The sequence below is a fragment of the Polypterus senegalus genome, chromosome 5 (assembly GCF_016835505.1).
Source record: "Polypterus senegalus isolate Bchr_013 chromosome 5, ASM1683550v1, whole genome shotgun sequence".
Taxonomy (NCBI): Eukaryota; Metazoa; Chordata; class Cladistia; order Polypteriformes; family Polypteridae; genus Polypterus; species Polypterus senegalus.
The window spans coordinates 121,607,138-121,627,362 of record NC_053158.1 but is presented as its reverse complement, the minus strand read 5'-3'; the positions used below and the strand labels follow the sequence as shown (position 1 = coordinate 121,627,362).

At 39.8% G+C, this 20,225-nt stretch overlaps 1 protein-coding gene across 3 annotated transcripts in view; it reads left to right on the top strand.

Moving 5' to 3' along the window:
* ezh2 (enhancer of zeste 2 polycomb repressive complex 2 subunit) overlaps positions 1-20,225 on the top strand; it is a 178,242-nt gene that overhangs the window by 19,639 nt on the left and 138,378 nt on the right. For all 3 annotated transcript variants that reach the window (XM_039753308.1, XM_039753306.1, XM_039753307.1), the window contains 2 exons: positions 329-452; positions 17,084-17,212. In XM_039753308.1, coding sequence (XP_039609242.1) covers positions 336-452; positions 17,084-17,212 — 246 coding nt within the window. In that variant the 5' untranslated portion in view covers positions 329-335. The remainder of the gene's footprint in view (positions 1-328; positions 453-17,083; positions 17,213-20,225) is intronic.

Below are 20,225 nucleotides of genomic sequence, written 5' to 3'. Positions count from 1 at the left end.
CAGAGCAGTTAGACTGCTATTAAGTTCACTGATTTAGACACATTACTAACACATTATGTTGACTAATTTCATTACCATGCCTGAGCTGTATGTATCATTATACCTATAGGGTTGTATTTTTAAGTTTGGTTTGAATAGTTGGATTCAGCTTGAATCAGCAAGAATTTTTAAATATTTCTTGCTTCTGAACTTCATTAAGTGTCTGATTTCCTCCCCAATTAAAGAAAAAAGAATCTAATTATTGATAACTGCAATAGAGTAAACGTTTTGTAGCATTTTATGTTTTTATTTTATAGGATATAATTAAATGCTGTTTTTCTCTCGACAGTGTAATTATGGGCTTGACTGGAAGAAGATCAGACAAGGGGCCCATTTGTTGGAAGAAACGGGTAAAATCTGAGTACATGCGACTGAGGCAGTTAAAGCGTTTCAGAAGAGCTGATGAAGTCAAGGTATTTTTTTTCCTTAGTATTAGGCTGTACAGGGTTTTTTTTTTTAATCATTTAAGTACATTTTGTGAGTCATGTATAATATTTAACCCTTTCTAGCTAAAGAATTTGCCTGAATATTAATAGTAGTAGTGGTAGTATTGTAACATGTACAGAGTACAGTGAAATGTTTAAAAATCATGTCACATTTGGTGTCTTTTTTACAGGGATTTTCAGTTGAGGTCTTCATTTACATAATCTTGACTAGCTGGAAGCAGTCGACAGTGCCTTTTCACAAAGCCAAAAATGTAATATGATATTCCAGTGACTAACTCCATCTAGTCCACAACTTGCTACAATGTCTGTAGCTGTAGATGTGTTTATTAACATGAGAAATGACCACAAATTAATGCTCATCCGGAAGTATAATCTATATATATAATTCACTAAGGCAAGACACCCATGGAAAGCACGCCGGAAGGGGCATGGATTCACTAAGCCGCCGACACGTAAGATACCTATGGCGCACGCAGGGAGGTGCCACGCCCACCAACTCCAAGACCATTGGATACAACGACAACTCGCAGAGCCACGCCCACCAACTCGGGCGCGATGACGCAGATAGAACGGCGTCATTTATATTTGTGTCGTAGAGGCCTCATGTACCTCCAAGCCACCTTGACTGTTCATAGAGGCATGTTTCTCACGGAGGTGAGTCGCTATATGCAGCATGTAAAACAGTTTGCGAGGGGTATCCCATGGGATCCTTAAAACAGTCCTTTACAACTGAGGTTAAAACACAATGAAGTAAGCAGTCTTTAAAAACCGAGTTTTCGGTTACGACGCATGACTGCGTGCACCATAGCAAACTGTTTTACACGCTACATACAGCAATTCACATCCGCGACAAACATGCGTCTACTTCACTCACGGACAATTATGTTGCTGTCTCCAGAGTTCCATCTTTTCATTCACTTTCTGTTGTATCCTCAAACCCTCCCTTTTTAGACAACTCTGTCTTTCCAGAAGTGTTCAACCATCAGTAAATAATTATGCGGCGTTTGTTATGCCGCGGGTTCACTATTGTGTTGTATTTTTCTCTCTCCAGAGTTCCATCTTTTCATTCCCTTACTGTTGTATTCTCACACCAACCCGTTTTAGACCACCGTGTCTTTCCAGAAGTGTTTAGCATTCAGTAAATAATTATGCATGAGATTGAGCGTGTGTCTACCCGGCGCAGAGAGGCGTGGGTAAGCAGTTGAACGCCATTAGGGCTGCAAACCTTGGAATTCCCACTAAGTGCGACTCATACGCTCCCACTAACCCTACCCTTTGTGCACACCCACCTCGCTACTACTGTGGTTGGGTGTCTTGGTGGATTATATATAGAAAAACAGCCAACGACTCAAGTGACGAGTTGGAGGTGGGCACATGAGTGGGCAGTACATACTGAACTAGAATTCAGCAGACTAGCATGACGGAACTGAATGGACGTCCTTCTCCTCTCCTCCCGTTCCACACTCCGCGCCGTGCACCCCCATCCCTCCATCTGGCAAGAGAAGGCACGATTGTGGTCCGCCAGTTTTCAGTCACGGACGATTGTGTGTTGGTTCGTTCCGTGCATTGTTACAATGTTGCTTTTCTTGCTGATTTATTACATTACCAATTTTTCAAATGTTAATTTTCTCCCTGTGCTTAAAAATCATTAAAAAACCGGCCTGATTATGCGGCGTATGGTACGCCGCGGGTTGGCTAGTTTATATAATTGAGTGAAGAGCAATAAGAAGCACATGTGATTTAGATTGCACAAATGGAAGAGAAGCTCATCTGTCTGATGTCTTATGTTGGATTGGATAATGACTGACTGACCAGCCAAATTCTCCAGCTCTCACCAAAACACTCCTAACTATTCTATAAAGGTCCACCTAGTACCTCTGATAATACAAAGAATTTCAAACCCCTGTTACCTCGAGATGGTTGCCTGTTTCTGTGTTCTTTGCTTGTAGTAACAGATCCTGATGACAGGAAAGTGCTTTTTTTTAATTGCATTTTTTGAGCATGACGCTTCATCATTTCATGATTATGTTCACTTGCAAAAGCAAGCAGTCAGTTCATCTGTATAATCTATTTTTAAAGAATTTGCTGTCTTTCAGTAACTGCTTTTTCTCTATCTTACTCTGACATGGGGGTTCTCTCCCTTTTTTTTTTTTTTTAAGCCATAACCTCCCACTAATATAAACCCAGTGCTGTGAAGTAGATCATCGTCTTGGATTGTTTATTACTAACAGATGTCATACAGTATGATTATGTATAATAGTAGACCTTTTAATCAAAGTAAATGTTTAACTTCACTAGACACTTGACACATACAGTATGTTCACAACCTTTTTTCTTGACATAATATGTTTTGAAATGGCATAATGAATTCAGTCCTAAATTAAGTACTGAACTAGGCACATCCAACAAAAAGCGATGATGTTCACTCTCCCATCAGTAATATTGTATTTTGGGATTTTTAACAAGGAATAACTGATATTTTGGGAGGGTGTCTCTTAATTTTTTGTAAGGCAATTTTTTTTTTTTTTAAAATGAGTTCTTTTAATGTTAAAACAGTAGTGCAACTTGATATGGGGGGCACATTAAAACGTGCAATATTTCTGTACTTGTATAAAAATTATACAGTTATATATGAATTGAGATCATAAGAAATATTCATAAGTTACATACTAGTTCATCTCAAGAAAAAATGCAAAACAAATTGAAAATCATTGTGAAGGCTATACTGTCTTGCTTCAAGGGTCTACCTGTTCCAGTATTTCCTTTTTAAGAATGGACAAAGGTTACTGAGCATTGACAACTCTGTTTGAAACAAAAGCTTTGCAATATTTATTAGTAAACATTAGTAAAATAAAATGTTAGATACATTTATTTTTAATAATTCTTGATGTTCATCTGTGTTCCTCATTCTATATTCTGCATTAGTCTGACAATTTCTGTTTTAAGAATGTTACATTAGAAACATTTACATAACTAAAAATATTGTAATGTTGGTGGATTGGACCTGAGAGAAATGGATTGTGTGTCCTTAGTGGTGAGTAGAGGGGCTGAGAAAAAGAGCACTCGCCTGTTAAGATCTATTTCTCAAAAATCCATCGGTTTTGATGATGATCAGTCTCAATTCTAGAATGGATCCACTCCACGAAAGTCTCTTGGCAGGAGCACTTGGAGTCTGAGTGAAGCTGTGGAACTGAAGCAGAACTACACATGGATACCTTGGTTTAGCAGCTATGTGCTTTTTTTCTGGTGTGTGTGTGTGTCTGTTTATTCCCTCCTGCATCACCTGAGAGCTGCTCACGTATTGCACAGCTTGAAAACTCACAGCTGTAGTCAATAATTACATTTAACTAAAGTAATGAGGCACTTTAAAACTAGAATTCCCACAGCCTACGAAAATACTCGTAAATCCGTCCCACCTTAAATCGCTTCTTAAAACCGTTCTCACCTCTCTGCCAGTGTCTTTTGTTAATCTAAATGTGCTGATAAAAGAAAAGCTGCAAGTAGCCGGCTATTCCATCCCCCCACCGACTTAGAACGTGCACAAATTTCTCCCAGCTTATGTCTTGATTTATTTTCAGAAACAGAAACGTTTTTATATTCTAGTAGTAGATGACAAAATGTAGGCATAAACTATATAATGTATGAAGCCTGAAGTCCAAATATCAAAGAAATACTTTCACAGAAGGTACAAATCTAACACAACAATTGCGCTTTTATTTAAAAATATAACTGCAGAAACAAAAAGCCGCCTTAACATGCGACATTGACACCTGTTTATTATGACTGCCTCCGTGGCGCAATAGAATCAGCTGCCAACTGGGAATCAAAAGGTCGCAAGTTCGGTCCTGCATCCCTCCGTTTTGAGAAGTGAATTGCTCTTAGTCTTACTATTTTGGAATAAAAACATACATTTGATTTGAGTCTGTAACAGCCGGTGTAATTTATGATACTTTGTGAAGGTTGGCTTTGGTTTTTTTAGTCAGTTTTATTATCCCGGCCGCGTTCACGAGCCCAAGCACACCCCACCCCCGCATCTGACATTGCTGTTTTCACATAGACGCGCTATAACAGAGGTAAACTTGTAAAAACATTTGGATTTGGAATCTTATGAGTCGCAATATGCTGAATGTTTTTAATGAAGTCAGTGAGACATGTGTTTAATGACTTTGTACCATAATTCAGGATAGGTTTTTCTGTTTGGAATTTCAGCACAGACCAACCGATCTACATCATCAGCAGTTAATAATTTATTTTGCAAAGTAACCAATAAATGCATGTAAGGTAAACCCTGTTTTTGAAATTCGATCGTGTAAATGTATGCTCTGATTAGAGTCCATTCAATAAAAATAAGACTTTCTGATAAAACAATCTACTTAGAAAAGTGGGAATATCCAGAGCTGATGTAGCAGGTGGCATTGTTCTCAAGAATCTGCGGATTTCTGGCCATTGTGGATTGCACGTCATTATAATAAATAAATCTGGCTGACCGACAGTTCGAATTGTTGCCATTACTACCTTGGACTACCTTGATATGATGATGGTAATATTACTGCTTTACCTAGTTTGAATTTGTCTGAACTATTGATATTTGAATTTTGAATGTGATCAATGAGACTTTGCATATGTTCCGTTTTGAGTTTTTCTTGATTCGATTTAATAAAGAACAGACGATTAGCCTCGACTTTTAAACATGCATTAATAATATAATGTTGCAATAGACGTTGCAGATCTTCTCTTAGTTGTGGACGTGTCATCTTTAACTTAGAAATATTTTTAGATCTCCTTTTTCTTCTTCGTTTAGTCATTTTTGAAGTTCTATCTAACGAGAGGTTAGATGACCGTGATCTTGTTTGAAAATGTTTGTTAGTAGGGCTTGACTTGCCAAGGTCACCGTCTCACGGGACTTGCTTGCAAAGAATGTCAGTATGAAGTGACTTGACCTTGTTGCGGGACGTGAAAGTTTCTCTCTGAAGTGTCTCTCTTCTAGTCTGTCTCTCTTCAAAAACTCTATCCATCCATCTTCTTTGTTATGAATCCCCTAAATAAGATCTGGTCCAACCAGTTAACTGTAGAAATCACATAATTAGTTGATTAGGGTCTACCTGTGTGCAATCAAAGTGTGGCCTGAACTATCATATGACGTCTATATACTGTAAATAAACTTGTTGTCACATAGGACAAGTTTAGAATTACTAATAACTAATAATTGTGCCTTGGGGATTTAGGTTGTAAAATGCGACTTAGTGAAATAAAGCTAAACAGAGTTGGAAAGAGAATGCAGACTATGTCTAGATAGTCGAATGCTAGATCAGTGAGAAGCAGTAGCTGTAACTAATGCACTGCTGTAATCTTCTTAGTTAACCAATAAAACGTGTCATTTTCCTTGACTTCTCATTATATCCATTAACTCGGGCGCTGCTGCGAGTGGCAGCCTTTTCAAAAGCTCCGTGTATGACTTTATCTTTCTACCTTTTTCTCTATTTCACTGATCACTCCTACCATTTTCTTTTATGTGGACTCGTTCCCTGGACACTTTTTACTACTTGGACATGGATTTTTTACACGGCGAGACTCGTCTATTCAGGTAGTCGACTTTAAGGGCTGAGAACAAATGCCCGCGCCGGTATGGTTCCCTTTTTACCTGACGAGGTAAGAAAGCGGCATCGTGGCAGCAGAGCCGGAGCTAAGCTAAAAGGTGAAGTGGCTTGCGAAAAAGTGCCGTTACAAGCCTTTGGTGACTTCTGCAATCCTGGGAAATGTGAACTCGCTACCAAATAAGATCGACAAACTGGGCGCGCTGGTGAAAAATGTTAGGACCTATAGAGAATGCAGTTTGTTGTGTTTTTGTGAAACGTGGCTAATAACTACCATCCCAGATGCTAACGTGGAGCTAACCGAGTTTAGCACAATTAGAGCGGACAGAGACACAAATACCTGCGGGAAGCGGAAAGGAAGAAGACTCGCTCTCTATGTGAATACAAGGTGGTGCAACTCTGGACATGTAAACGTCAAAATCTCCACTTGCTGCAGGGACATCGAACTGTTGGCCGTAAGTCTGCGTCCCTATTACTTGCCCAGAGAGTTTGGACACGTCATTGTTGTTATTGTTTACATCCCTCCTCGGCCGGACTTGAAGATACCAGGTGACATCATCCATTCTACTGTTGCTAAATTACAAACAGCACCCTGAGGCGCTTGTGCTAATCGCTGGAGATTTTAACCATGTGACGCTGGTCAAAACATTACCTGCCTTCTCCCAGTATGTGGATTGTAACACCCAGATAAATAGGACTATTGACCTAATTCTTCAATTCCATCCCGGGGAGGGTAAACATTAACATTATACAAAGTTATTGTCTGTCTTACCTGCATTTTTATCAGTCTTTAATATTGTTTTTTATCGGTATGCTGCTGCTGGAGTGTGTGAATTTCCCTGTCTGTCTGCCTGTCTGTCTGATAAATAGCCTAAGTAGTCATGTATATTAAGCTTTGCATTCTATGATATCAAAAACAGACAATGACCGTTTCATTTAAGAAGGGTGCACAGTGATTTTTCACAGCACCCTAGTAGTCAGGTGTTATAAAAGAAATTTATGCTCAGAGGATTTGTTAACTCGGGAGGCCTTCAAGTCAGGAGATCAAGTGGAGTATAAGAGAGCCCGGTACAAGCTACATAAGTCCATCAGAGCAGCAAAAAGGGCTCATTCACAAAAACTTGAAGGTTACTACCTCAACCACAATATGCACAGCATGTGGCAGGGAATTCAATTTGTCACAAACTACAGGAGAACTATAAGAACAACCACAGACCCCCGAGATGCCACCCTTCCAGACAGCCTTAACAACTTCTATGCCAGGTTCGACAGGCTGAACCCAGATACACCCTCAAAGGCCCCATGTGACCCAAAGGATACTGCTTTCCAGGTGACACATACACAGGTCCTGAAAGCTTTGAAGAAGGTGAACCCTCCACAAGGCTGTGGGACCCGATGGAGTTTCTCCCAGACTTCTGAAGGCCTGTGGGGAACAACTAGCTGTTGTGTATGCTGTATGCTGACATGTTTAACCTGTCATTATCCCAGGCAGTAGTCCCCCATATTTTCAAATCCTCCACCATCATACCAGTCCCGAAAAGACCGGACAAATCCTCCCTAAATGACTTCAGGCCAGTGCTACTCACACCAGTCGCCATGAAGTGCCTAGAAAAACTGGTTCTCACGTACATTAACCATATGGTCCTGGACACTGTTGACCCTCTCCAGTTTGCCTATCGCCCCAATCGATTAGTGGATGACGCAGTAGCAGTAGCCCTACATCACACTCTGCAGCACCTGGAAAGTAGCAGAACGTATGCCAGGATGCTTTTCCTAGACTATAGTTCTGCTTTCAATACCATTCGCCCTAGCAAACTGATCTAGAAGCTGACAGACTTCGGCGTCCCAACTCCCACCTGTAACTGAATCCTGGATTTCCTGACAGATGGACCACAAGTGGTGAAAATGGGAGGACGGGTGTCTGCTGAGCTCATAGTCAGCACAGGATCCCCACAGGGCTGTTGCCTCAGCTCCAAACTCTTCACCCTGATTACTTATGACTGTGTCTCCACCCAGGACAATACCATTGTCATTAAATATGCTGATGACACCACCATCTTGGGGCTCATCAAGGGGTGGGACGAGTCAGGGTGCAGGAAACTGGTAAACAACATTCTTGTCTATGGAGAGGAAAATGACCTCATCCTCAACATAGACAAGACCAAAGAAATAATACTGGACTTTAGGAAGTCTGGTTCCAGCACCCTGAACCGCATCGTTGGACTTGGTACTCCAATACTGGTGGTGCGGTGAAGGAGATCGATCACATCCTCGTGGGCATACGCTGGAGGCTCTTGCAAAATTGCAGGGTCTACGGAAGTGCCCAGTTTGTGAATTCTGACCACAGACTTGTTGTTGCTACTCTTAGGATCCAGCTTAGGTCCAGTAGGTTACCATCTACTAGGAAAATGAGCCTGGTGCTTCCTGTCTTAACCCTCGCACCAATTTATTTGCGCAAATCCAAGATCCATGCATGGGCCGGGGGGAGGGTCTTCCACACTCAATCGCCAGCTTCCGGGCTTGTTCTTTAACTCTGCTTAGCTAGAGAATGAGAGAACAATTGAATTCCACTTTGTTTGATATTTAAAATAAAGTGTTACTTAGGTCTTGATGAGTTTGATTCCAGATATTCTCTTTAAGTGTACCGTAGATCCCGGAATACAAGCCGACTTGGTATATTAGCCGACCACCTTCTCTACCTACTAAATTACATATATTTGCAGATGACTGGTATTTAAGCCGACCCCCTTCTCCAAACAAAATTTTCAAAATTTCCTTAAAAGTGTCGCTTCAGGTATATTTATCATGTTTATCGGCGAGAATTTGATACTGCCGGCATTTTTGATGGAAACCAGGAAGTGATTGCGGAGAAGTTTGGTAAAATGAAACCTTTGTGTTGAAACTATATACGCAAACACGGTACATCGGCGGGTGGATTTCCGGAGACTCGTTAAATACGCAATACAGTGGACCCTTGACTTACGAACTTAATTCGTTCGCGAAGGCTAACCCATAATGCGTTCCGAACCTCCCACTGCAACACTTACTTAACTTTTTTACTTAACCTTTTCATAATAAAAAAGGGTTGTATAATGTGCATAATTTACCAAAACACCAATAATTTTTCTAATGTGCTAACCAAAAGGTTATAAAAAGTGCCTAGCCTACCAGAAGTAGGCTAGATTAAGCTAGGAGCATGTCGGCACGCATAGTCGCAGCAGCTCTGGGCTCTCCTTTTCAGTACACTTTTTTGTTTGTGCACGATCGGTTCGGTGAACATCCGCTACACCCGTCAGAACCTAATAGACATCGGTGTCCAGAGCCAGACATCTGTTTCAAGTGTTTTTCATCACACGCACAACATCCCAGACAACATAGCGAGACCAGTGGGCTCTCCGTGGACTGTTGTCGGGTCTAGGAGACGACACAGACGGAGGAGGGAAAAAAAGCAGAAGTGGGGCCGCAGATCCGGCGTTATGCTAAGGCTAAAAAACAACCATACAAGCCCTATACAGAACTTTTTTCTGCACTGAAGGAGCTGCTTTTAATCTCATTGTAGATGTATATAGTGACAATAAAAGGCATTCTATTCTAGAAACAACAATTTCATACTGTACTCGCCATTTAATTTGACATCTTTCGGCTGAAGGAAGGGAGGAGGAGGAGAATGAAACTGAAGGTGGGTATTGTTTAGAAGGAGCCTCCTTATGCAAATCTTTTCTTTGTAAAATTGTCGAGATGGTGGATTTCGAAATGCTGTACATATTAGCGAGATTGGTCACATGAACAGCACTCTCATATTTTCACACAATTTCCATCTTCGTTTCGATTGCGATTGCTTTCTTTACCTTCCTTAGCAATTATGTGTCTTGCTTACATGGTCTTAATGAATTATATATATAGGCAAATCACTGCAATGACCGAAATTACATTTACAAACACATGTATCTGGGCTCCGACTGACGCTGCTAACACTCTCGGTTGTTTGTTTACAATCGCGCAAGCGGATACACGTGACCGCATCCGGATCGTAATGCAAGATGTTGATCGTAAATCAAAAGAAAACTTTTTATTTTAAACTTGCCGATAATTTATTATAAACTTACAAAATACCGCGCTTCGCAGCGGAGAAGTAGTGTGTTAAAGAAGTTATGAAAAAGAAAAGGAAACATTTTAAAAATAACATGATTGTCAAAGTAATTGTTTTGTGTATTTGGTGGCAGCGTCACGAAGTTGTTTTCGTCTAGCTACATCAGAAAATGTACCACAACGTCTGACACGCCTCCTTTTTTACTGTTTTCTCACAGCTTCGATTGCTGCTGTCATAATGGGTTTGAGTCTATATATATATATATATATAGATAGAGATAGATATATAGATATATATATATAGATATAGATATAGAGATATATAGATATATATAGATAGATATATATAGATATATCTATATCTAGATATATATATAGATATATCTATATCTAGATATCTGTATCTATATCCATCTCTATCTAGATATATATATATATATATATATATATATATATATAGAGAGAGAGAGAGATATAGAGATATAGATATATATATATAGAGATATAGATATATATATAGAGAGATATAGAGATATAGATATAAACTGCTCAAAAAAATTAAAGGAACACTTTGAAAACACATCAGATCTCAATGGGAAAAAGAAATCCTCCTGGATATCTATACTGATATAGACTGGGTAATGTGTTAGGAACGAAAGGATGCCACATCGTTTGATGGAAATGAAAATGATCAACCTACAGAGCCCTGAATTCAAAGACGCCCCAAAAATCAGAGTGAAAAAATTATGTGGCAGGCTAGTCCATTTTGCCAAAATTTAATTGCAGCAACTCAAAATTGTACACAGCACTTTGTATGGCCCCTGTGTTCTTGTATACATGCCTGACAACATCGGTGCATGCTTCTAATGAGATGACAGATGGTGTTGTGGGGATCTCCTCCCAGATCTGGACCAGGGCATCACTGAGCTCCTGGACAGTCTGAGGTGCAACCTGGTGGCATTGGATGGACCAAAACATAATGTCCCAGAGGTGTTCTATTGGATTTAGGTCAGGAAAGTGTGGTGGCCAGTCAATGGTATCTATTCCTTCATCCTCCAGGAACTGCCTGCATACTCTCACCACATGAGGCCAGGAATTGTCGTGCACCAGGGGCCACTGTACCAGCATAGGGTCTGACAATGGGTCCAAGGATTTCATCCTGATACCTAATGGCAGCCAAGGTGCCTTTTCAAGCCTGTAGCGGTCTGTGTGACCCTCCATGGATATGCCTCCCCAGACAATCATTAACCCACCACCAAACTGCTCATGCTGAATGATGTTACAGGCAGCATAATGTTCTCCATGGCTTCTCCAGACCCTTTCACTTCTGTCACGTGCTCAGGGTGAACCTGCTCTCATCTGTAAAAGCACAGGGCACCAGTGGTGCATCTGCCAATTCTGGTATTCTATGGCGAATGCCAATCGAGCTGCATGCTGCTGGGCAGTGAGCTCAGGGCCCATTAGAGGACATGGGGCCCTTGGGTCACCTTCATGAAGTCTTTCTGGTTGTTTGGTCAGAGACATTCACACCAGTGGCCTGCTGGAGGTCATTTTGTAGGGCTCTGGCAGTGCTCATCCTGTTCCTCCTTGCCCAAAGGAGCAGATACTGGTCCTGCTGATGGGTTATGAACCTTCTATGGCCCTCTCCAGCTCTCCTAGAGTAACTGCTTGTCTCCTAGAATCTCCTCCATGCCCTTGAGACTGTGCAGGGAGACACAGCAAACCTTCTGGCAATGACACGTATTGATGTGCCATCCTGGAGAAGTTGGACTACCTGTTCAACCTCTGTAGGGTCCAGGTATCGCCTCATGCTACCAGTAGTGACACTGACTGTAGCCAAATGCAAAACTAGTGAAGAAACAGTCAGAAAAGATAAGGAGGGAAAAATGTCAGTGGCCTCCACCTGTTAAACCATTCCTGTTTTGGGGGTCATCTCATTGTTGCCCCTCTAGTGCATCTGTTGTTAATTTCATTAACACCACAGCAGCTGAAACTGATTAACAACCCCCTCTGCTACTTAACTGGCCAGATTAATATCCCATAAGTTTCATTGACTTTATGCTATACTCTGATTAAAAAGTGTTCCTTTAATTCTTTTGAGCAGTATATATATATATATATATATATATATATATATATATATATATATATATAGAGAGATATAGAGATATATAGAGATATAGATAGATAGATAGATATAGATAGATAGATAGATATAGATATATAGATAGATATAGATATATAGATAGATAGATAGATAGATAGATAGATAGATATATATATCAAATTATACAGTGGTGTGAAAATCTATTTGCCCCCTTCCTGATTTCTTATTCTTTTGCATGTTTGTGTCACAAAATGTTTCTGATCATCAAACACATTTAACCATTAGTCAAATATAACACAAGTAAACACAAAATGCAGTTTTTAAATTTTGGTTTTATTATTTAGGGAGAAAAAATCCAAACCTACATGGCTCTGTGTGAAAAAGTAATTGCCCCCTGAACCTAATAACTGGTTGGGCCACCCTTAGCAGCAATAACTGCAATCAAGCGTTTGCGATAACTTGCAGTGAGTCTTTTACAGCGCTCTGGAGGAATTTTGGCCCACTCATCTTTGCAGAATTATTGTAATTCAGCTTTATTTGAGGGTTTTCTAGCATGAACCGCCTTTTTAAGGTCATGCCATAGCATCTCAATTGGATTCAGGTCAGGACTTTGACTAGGCCATTCCAAAGTCTTCATTTTGTTTTTCTTCAGCCATTCAGAGGTGGATTTGCTGGTGTGTTTTGGGTCATTGTCCTGTTGCAGCACCCAAGATCGCTTCAGCTTGAGTTGACGAACAGATGGCGGACATTCTCCTTCAGGATTTTTGGTAGACAGTAGAGTTCATGGTTCCATCTATCACAGCAAGCCTTCCAGGTCCTGAAGCAGCAAAACAACCCCAGACCATCACACCACCACCACCTTATTTTACTGTTGGTATGATGTTCTTTTTCTGAAATGCTGTGTTCCTTTTATGCCAGATGTAACGGGACATTTGCCTTCCAAAAGTTCAACTTTTGTCTCATCAGTCCACAAGGTATGTTGCCAAAAGTCTTGGCAATCATTGAGGTGTTTCTTAGCAAAATTGAGACAAGCCCTAATGTTTTTTGCTTAACAGTGGTTTGCGTCTTGGAAATCTGCCATGCAGGCCGTTTTTGCCCAGTCTCTTTCTTATGGTGGAGTCGTGAACACTGACCTTAATTGAGGCAAGTGAGGCCTGCAGTTCTTTAGACGTTGTCCTGGGGTCTTTGTGACCTCTCAGATGAGTCGCCTCTGCGCTCTTGGGGTAATTTTGGTCAGCCGCCACTCCTGGGAAGGTTCACCACTGTTCCATGTTTTTGCCATTTGTGGATAATGGCTCTCACTGTGGTTCGCTGGAGTCCCAAAGCTTTAGAATTGGCTTTATAACCTTTACCAGACTGATAGATCTCAATTACTTCTGTTCTCATTTGTTCCTGAATTTCTTTGGATCTTGGCATGATGTCTAGCTTTTGAGGTGCTTTTGGTCTACTTCTCTGTGTCAGGCAGCCCCTATTTAAGTGATTTCTTGATTGAAACAGGTGTGGCAGTAATCAGGCCTGGGGGTGGCTACGGAAATTGAACTCAGGTGTGATACACCACAGTTAGGTTATTTTTAACAAGGGGCAATTACTTTTCACACAGGGCCATGTAGGTTTGGATTTTTTTTCTCCCTAAATAATAATATAACCATCATTTAAAAACTGCATTTTATGTTTACTTTTGTTATATTTGACTAATGGTTAAATGTGTTTGATGATCAGAAACATTTTGTGTGACAAACATGCAAAAGAATAAGAAATCAGGAAGGGGGCAAATAGTTTTTCACATCACTGTACGTGCAAAAGAAAGTGCGAATCGCCTTAATATTAGTTTGCCGCAATGTAGAAAAGGGGTCCCGTGTTTGCATTTGTCTGGGCTATAGCTCAGGGGGAGGATGAAAAAAATGAAAAGTGCTCACTTTGACTTAAGGCAGAAGCACAGTCAGCGTCTCAAAGGCCGGCACAGCTATGCGCGCGCGCCGGCTGTTCGACTTTCACTGGGCAGGAGACCCCATTTTTCAGCGGAGAAGTAGTGTGTTAAAGAAGTAATGAAAAAGAAAAGGAAACATTTTAATAATAACGTAACATGATTGACATTGTTATGAGTGTTGCTGTCATATATATGCCTACCTGAATAAGTCACCCTCGCTTTGCTCTTACTTTTTTACCGTTCATTTAATCATGGCTAGTGGCGGAAAAATTCTAAAATGGAAGGAGGATTACACTGAGGATGGCTTTACCAAAGCAATTATTGATGGCAAATCGATTATTCATAAAGTTTGAATTGGTGAACTGTTTTTCTGTGTTAACCTCATATTTTTTCATACTTCTCAAACCAAGGGGGTGCGAGGGTAAAATGAATCGAGTAGAAAAGGAAACATTTTAAAAATAACGTAACACGATTGTCAATGTAACCTTTTGTAAGTAGTGCCTGGAGGATTCAGTGTGGAGTACTCTAGAGACAGCGTGTGTGTTAACTTGTGGATTTTTCTGTGAGTATTTGGTGGCAGTGTGACGAAGAGAAGATGGCGTTCGCCGCGGAGCTCAGCTCAGAGCGAAATGAGGTGAATGGGAGGGGAGAGGATGATGTCACTCCTCCCCCCGCCTTAACTGTCAATCCCCCCACAAACACAGCCTCTCGAAATTTGCATAAGCACAGCCTTTGACCAGTAATTTGAACTTAGTTAGAAAGTGATCTTAACTGTCGTTTATACCCTGCGTCCTCTCATTAAACTTGTATCTCGCATTACCTGTGGGCATGACAAACGCCAGCGGCAGCCTGTCTATGAACTTAATTTAAACTTTAGTTTTACACCGTGCTTTGTTTCTGAAGTAGCTGCAGTCATGAATATGCTTGTACAGTATGTGTCATTCGCTCGCTTCTTATTGTTTCGCTGCCTTCTCAATTGTATAATGCATGGTTTCTTCAGTGCTTTTTTGACCTCTTCCTGGTATTCTACGTAATGCGTTGACAGTCAGTTCACGTGATTACGTGGTAGGCGTGATGATGTCATTTAAACTCCGCCCCCCCACGGCCATTGAGCCATTACATTATATGGACAAAAATAGCTTCCATTTATGACCATTACGCGTATAATTTCGATATGAAACCTGCCCAACTTTTGTAAGTAAGCTGTAAGGAATGAGCCTGCCAAATTTCAGCCTTCTACCTACACGGGAAGTTGGAGAATTAGTGATGAGTCATTGAGTCAGTCAGTCAGTCAGTCAGTCAGTGAGGGCTTTGCCTTTTATTAGTATAGATTTTATTAATAAAATCAACAACTAAAACACTTCTTTGGATAAATTCTTTATTTAATTTAAAGTACCGGCATGCAAAGTTACTTCTTGATCTGAAAGATGGCTCTATGGTTTTGTCATTATTTACTTCTGTATTCATCGGCAAAACCAGCATTGCACTGGAAATCTTGAATCTGAAACGATACTTGTTGTATATACTGACCCCCAAACTCCAAGCCAAAAACCTAGGATGAAATTCTCGGCTTATATACAGTAACGGGATCTACGGTATGCCACATTGAAAAGATAGATTGCAATTCAGATTGTGGATCGTGATTTTGTTTTAAAAGGATCGTGATATGATTTTTTGGAAAGATTGACCACTCATAATTTGACTAATCAAGTTTTCAAATTTATGTAGTATTCATTAACCCTTTGGCAAGCTACTTGGAAAGGGGTTATGAGCTAATGGTAACTCGCGAGCGACGTGTTGGAGACCCCTGGGTTGTAGAGTATAAAATAGATGGACAGAAATGGTAAATGTATCCATTTAGATTTAAATCTACAACACAAATACATGTGTGCAAAAAGTGGTCTGAATACTTTTCTGAATCTACTGTAATTGTGTGAAACTTGTTGATGTGCGTACAGTTAAAATCGTGGCCGGACAAAGATGATCCAGGTGATATTCTTGGGGACTACTTTGGCTGCTGGTTTTCATTTTATACAGTTTTATAATTAGTGATTCATTCCTTTATTTTAATTTTAATTTTTAGTTAATATTAATTAATGATAATAATAATAATGCTGATTTTTATTTTTTGCCATGATTTTGTAAGTCTGTAAGAATTGGATCTTTTATTTTTTTGCTCTGTATTTTAATACTTCCTTATACAGTATGTTGCTCTTGTGACATATTTACCGTTAATTGTATCCAAATAGTAACATTTAACACAAAGCAAAGAAGACTGTTGGCACTGATGACAATGCATGATTAAAGAAGAACAGTTACTTTGGTGTCTGTTTCATCTGTCTGTTAATTACAAAGGATCTACTTACTGTAAATAATTAAAACACTTCAAAATAATTCAAAAGTAAAATATTACCAATCACAATAAGGAAAATAAATTGTAAATAAAATGTTTAAAATATTTTTATACAACATTAAAAATTTGGGAGTTCAAGATGTGAAACAGTAAATGTAGAATCTGAAAAATAACAATATGCTTAAGTTAAGAGACTGATAAAATCGGGAACTGACGGACATTAAACCTTTAGTCATTGAAGTCTTGAATAACTGACTTCCGAGTAAGAGCATAGAAATACCTGGATGAGATTTTGGGGCAGCTTAGCTATTTGCTAAACAAAGAAGCCTGATGAACTGAATGGTCTTCTCTTTTTAGTCGCATTTGTACAGAAAGTGTACAGTGATTATAGATAAATCATGCTTCTGATCTACTATTTGTAGTTATGACTTGACCTGAATATATTTTATACCAAGTAAGTATCATACTATTATACAGTTGGAAATCAGATCTTCATACGTTTACATGAAGCCTTTTCTTTCCCTCTAGAGTATGTTTAATTTTAACCGGCAGAAGATTCTTGAGAGAACTGATATTCTTAACCAAGAATGGAAGCAGAGGAGAATCCAACCTGTGCACATAATGACTTCTGTAAGCTCCTTGCGTGGCACCAGAGAGGTTAGTAGCTATGCCCATTATAGTAAGCTCGGCTCTTTATTTGTTCTACTATATGTTATACTGAAGGGGTGAACCTGCTGATTTGTTTCCTCTTGTTGCAGATTGCAGCAGAAGTGAAAAGTGTTATGAAGTAAAAAGTTAATTACACATGTTTATTGCATTTTTTTTAATATTAATCCCTTAGGGTTTTTCAGTTTTCAGAAGACGGTCTGATTCAAAACAAAAAAGCCAAGAACATTAATTCTAGCAGTATGAGTAAATGTTAGTACAAGCCGCAGGACTTGCCTAATAAGTTAATTATGTTTAAAATCACTAAGGATTTGTAATTTGATGATTGCTCCTTTGTGAAGGTTCTGATTAGTTTAAGTGGAGTTCAAGCATAGTTAGTTTTTGCTGGTTATTTTATTTTTCATAATTTGGTGTGATAAGTACATGTAGTAAAATACAGGGTGTCCCAAAAAGAATATCAGAGTTTTAAAGAGATGTAGCTTGCCGCCCATTCATTAGAGACTGCATAGCAACCTAGTGGCGTCTTGAGGAATTAATCTAGTTTCATTTCGCTGCTGGTAAATGGTGCTAGTGCTTATCAAAAAGTTAACAGTGTGTTGTTTCGATTAGTTACGTCTGCAGTTGTGGCTGTGCCACAACAAAAAGTTTTTTGCGTTGCAAATTCGTCAGAACTCAATCAGTTGTTACTGTGCAGCAGGCATTTCGTCAATGGGACTGACCTTCCAAATGACAATAATATCTGTCGATGGTACCGGCAGTTTCGGGATACTTGGTGTATCTGCAAAGGTAAAAGCATCGGGCGACCTCGAACTTACTTCTCCGCTGAGAATATCGGCCGAGTGCAAACTGCATTAACTCGGAGCCCATCGAAATCAGTTCAACGAGCAAGTCACAAGTTACAGATACCAGAGTCAAGTGTACGGAGAATTCTCCAATGCCGGTTGGTTATGAAACTGTATCATCTTCAGTTGGTTCAGGCCCTTAGATGAGGGGATAAGACGCGTCGAGTTGAGTTTTCAGCTTTCATGCAGCAAAATTTGGAGACCAATGAAGATTTTTGTTCCTTGATTATCTTCAGTGATGAGGCCACGTTTCACATTTACAAGGTAAATAGTCATAATGTACGAATTTGGGGTGAAGAAAACCCTTATGCAGTTATCGAACATGAACGAGACTCCCCCCAATGTTTTTTGTGCGGGAAACACATGAATATAACAGTTTTTATATATGCTTGTATGATTCAATAAATATAGCTCTTTGAAGCTCCGATATTCTTTTTTTTTTATATACGAAATGAAACTAGATTAATTCCTTAAGATGCCACTTGGTTGCTTTGCAGTCTCTGATGAATGGACACAAAGCTACAGCTCTTTAAAACTCCAGTATTCTTTTTGGGACACCCTGTACTATGTCTCATTGAAAATTGCACTTAGCTAGGCATAGGGTGGGTTTTAAGGTACCCTTTTTGTTGCATCGGTTGTCCAAGGCTCTTTAATTAATAAAGTATGCTCTGTAAAGCAGGTTAAAAATGAATAGATAAAAATAGATCCCCCCTCTTCAGGCTTTTAGCAAAAGACTTTATTTTAAAGAAATCTAGTAATATTCATTTAATATATACCTAGTGCACCTTGATTGTCGGTGTGCTGGCGCCCTGCCCGGGATTTGTTCCTGCCTTGCATCCTGTGTTGGCTGGGATTGGCTGCAGCAGATCCCCATGACCCTGAGTTAGGATATAGGACATTAGAGAATGACTGACTGACTGACCTTGATTGTTTAAGAATACCGGTTTACTTGATTGATAAAATCAAAGCCACTGTTTCAGTTACTATCCAAAGAAAACATTGAATAAAGTATAGTTTATTTAGACATTTTCTGTGCACATTCCACCTGTCATGCCCCTTTTCATTATGTTAATGTTAAACAAGCAGCTGAAAGTTGTCATTAATAGCATCTGTTTATCTTTAATTTTCTTACTTTCTGAGTAACCTCTGTCATGGTTTATGAAAAAAATATTTATCTTTGAGAGAGCAGGGAGAAAAATAATTGTTTTGCAGAAAAAGAATGGACTGAAATAAAATAAATGTGATTTGTCCTTCCAATACAGTTTAAATTTTACACTTGCCTTCACTTTCTTCAAGTTTATATTCTGTGCAGCTATATACAATTCACATGAACACCAATTTCAGGTTAGGATCAGGTCAGTTTGGGGGGCAGACATTGGTATAGCACATTGCCGCACCCACCACATGACAAAACACCCTGAGATTCTGGTTGACAACCCCCCCAGGCGGACACATAGACCAGTCCAACCCTTTGGAAATTACCATCTTTCTGCCTCAGACTGGTGTTACGTGACCATTGTCTTAGCCTGGTCTAAGTGCCGTAACTGACACTTCCTCACAATGTCTCAATTGGGATTCCATGAGCAACTGCTTGTTCGATACAAAATCACACCAGCAGTACCCAAAAATTCTCAGAAGAGACCCCATACTGAAGGAGTCCAGTCTTTGCCGCAACCATATAGCAAAACAGGAAGCACCAGGACTCTAAAGACTTGAACCTTTGTCCTTGCAGACAGGGCTGTGGAGTCGGAGTCGGAGACAATTTTGGGTACCTGGAGTCGGAGTCGGCAAAAAGTTAACCGACTCCGACTCCTACTATATTTAAATGGGAATTAAAAAAGTAAGTTGAAATGTCCCAATTCACAAACAGTCATAATGAGCTACTTCTCTGCTGTAAGAATAAAGCCCAATGCATGCAGTGCATAATGTTACCACAAAACGAACATGTCAAGTAACCATGAAGCATGCTTTTCATTGACTGTATGCGTCACTATATGGGATGTAATGCACAGGTAAGGTGCGGCACCGCTTTCCATTGTGTCGTGTTCCACTGTTACAGGGAACTGTGAACCTAGCCTAAAGCCCCCCCATACATTTACAGATGCACTGCCAATTTTTCGGCCGTTCAACGAGTCATCACGCCAAACGCCTGAAAAATCATC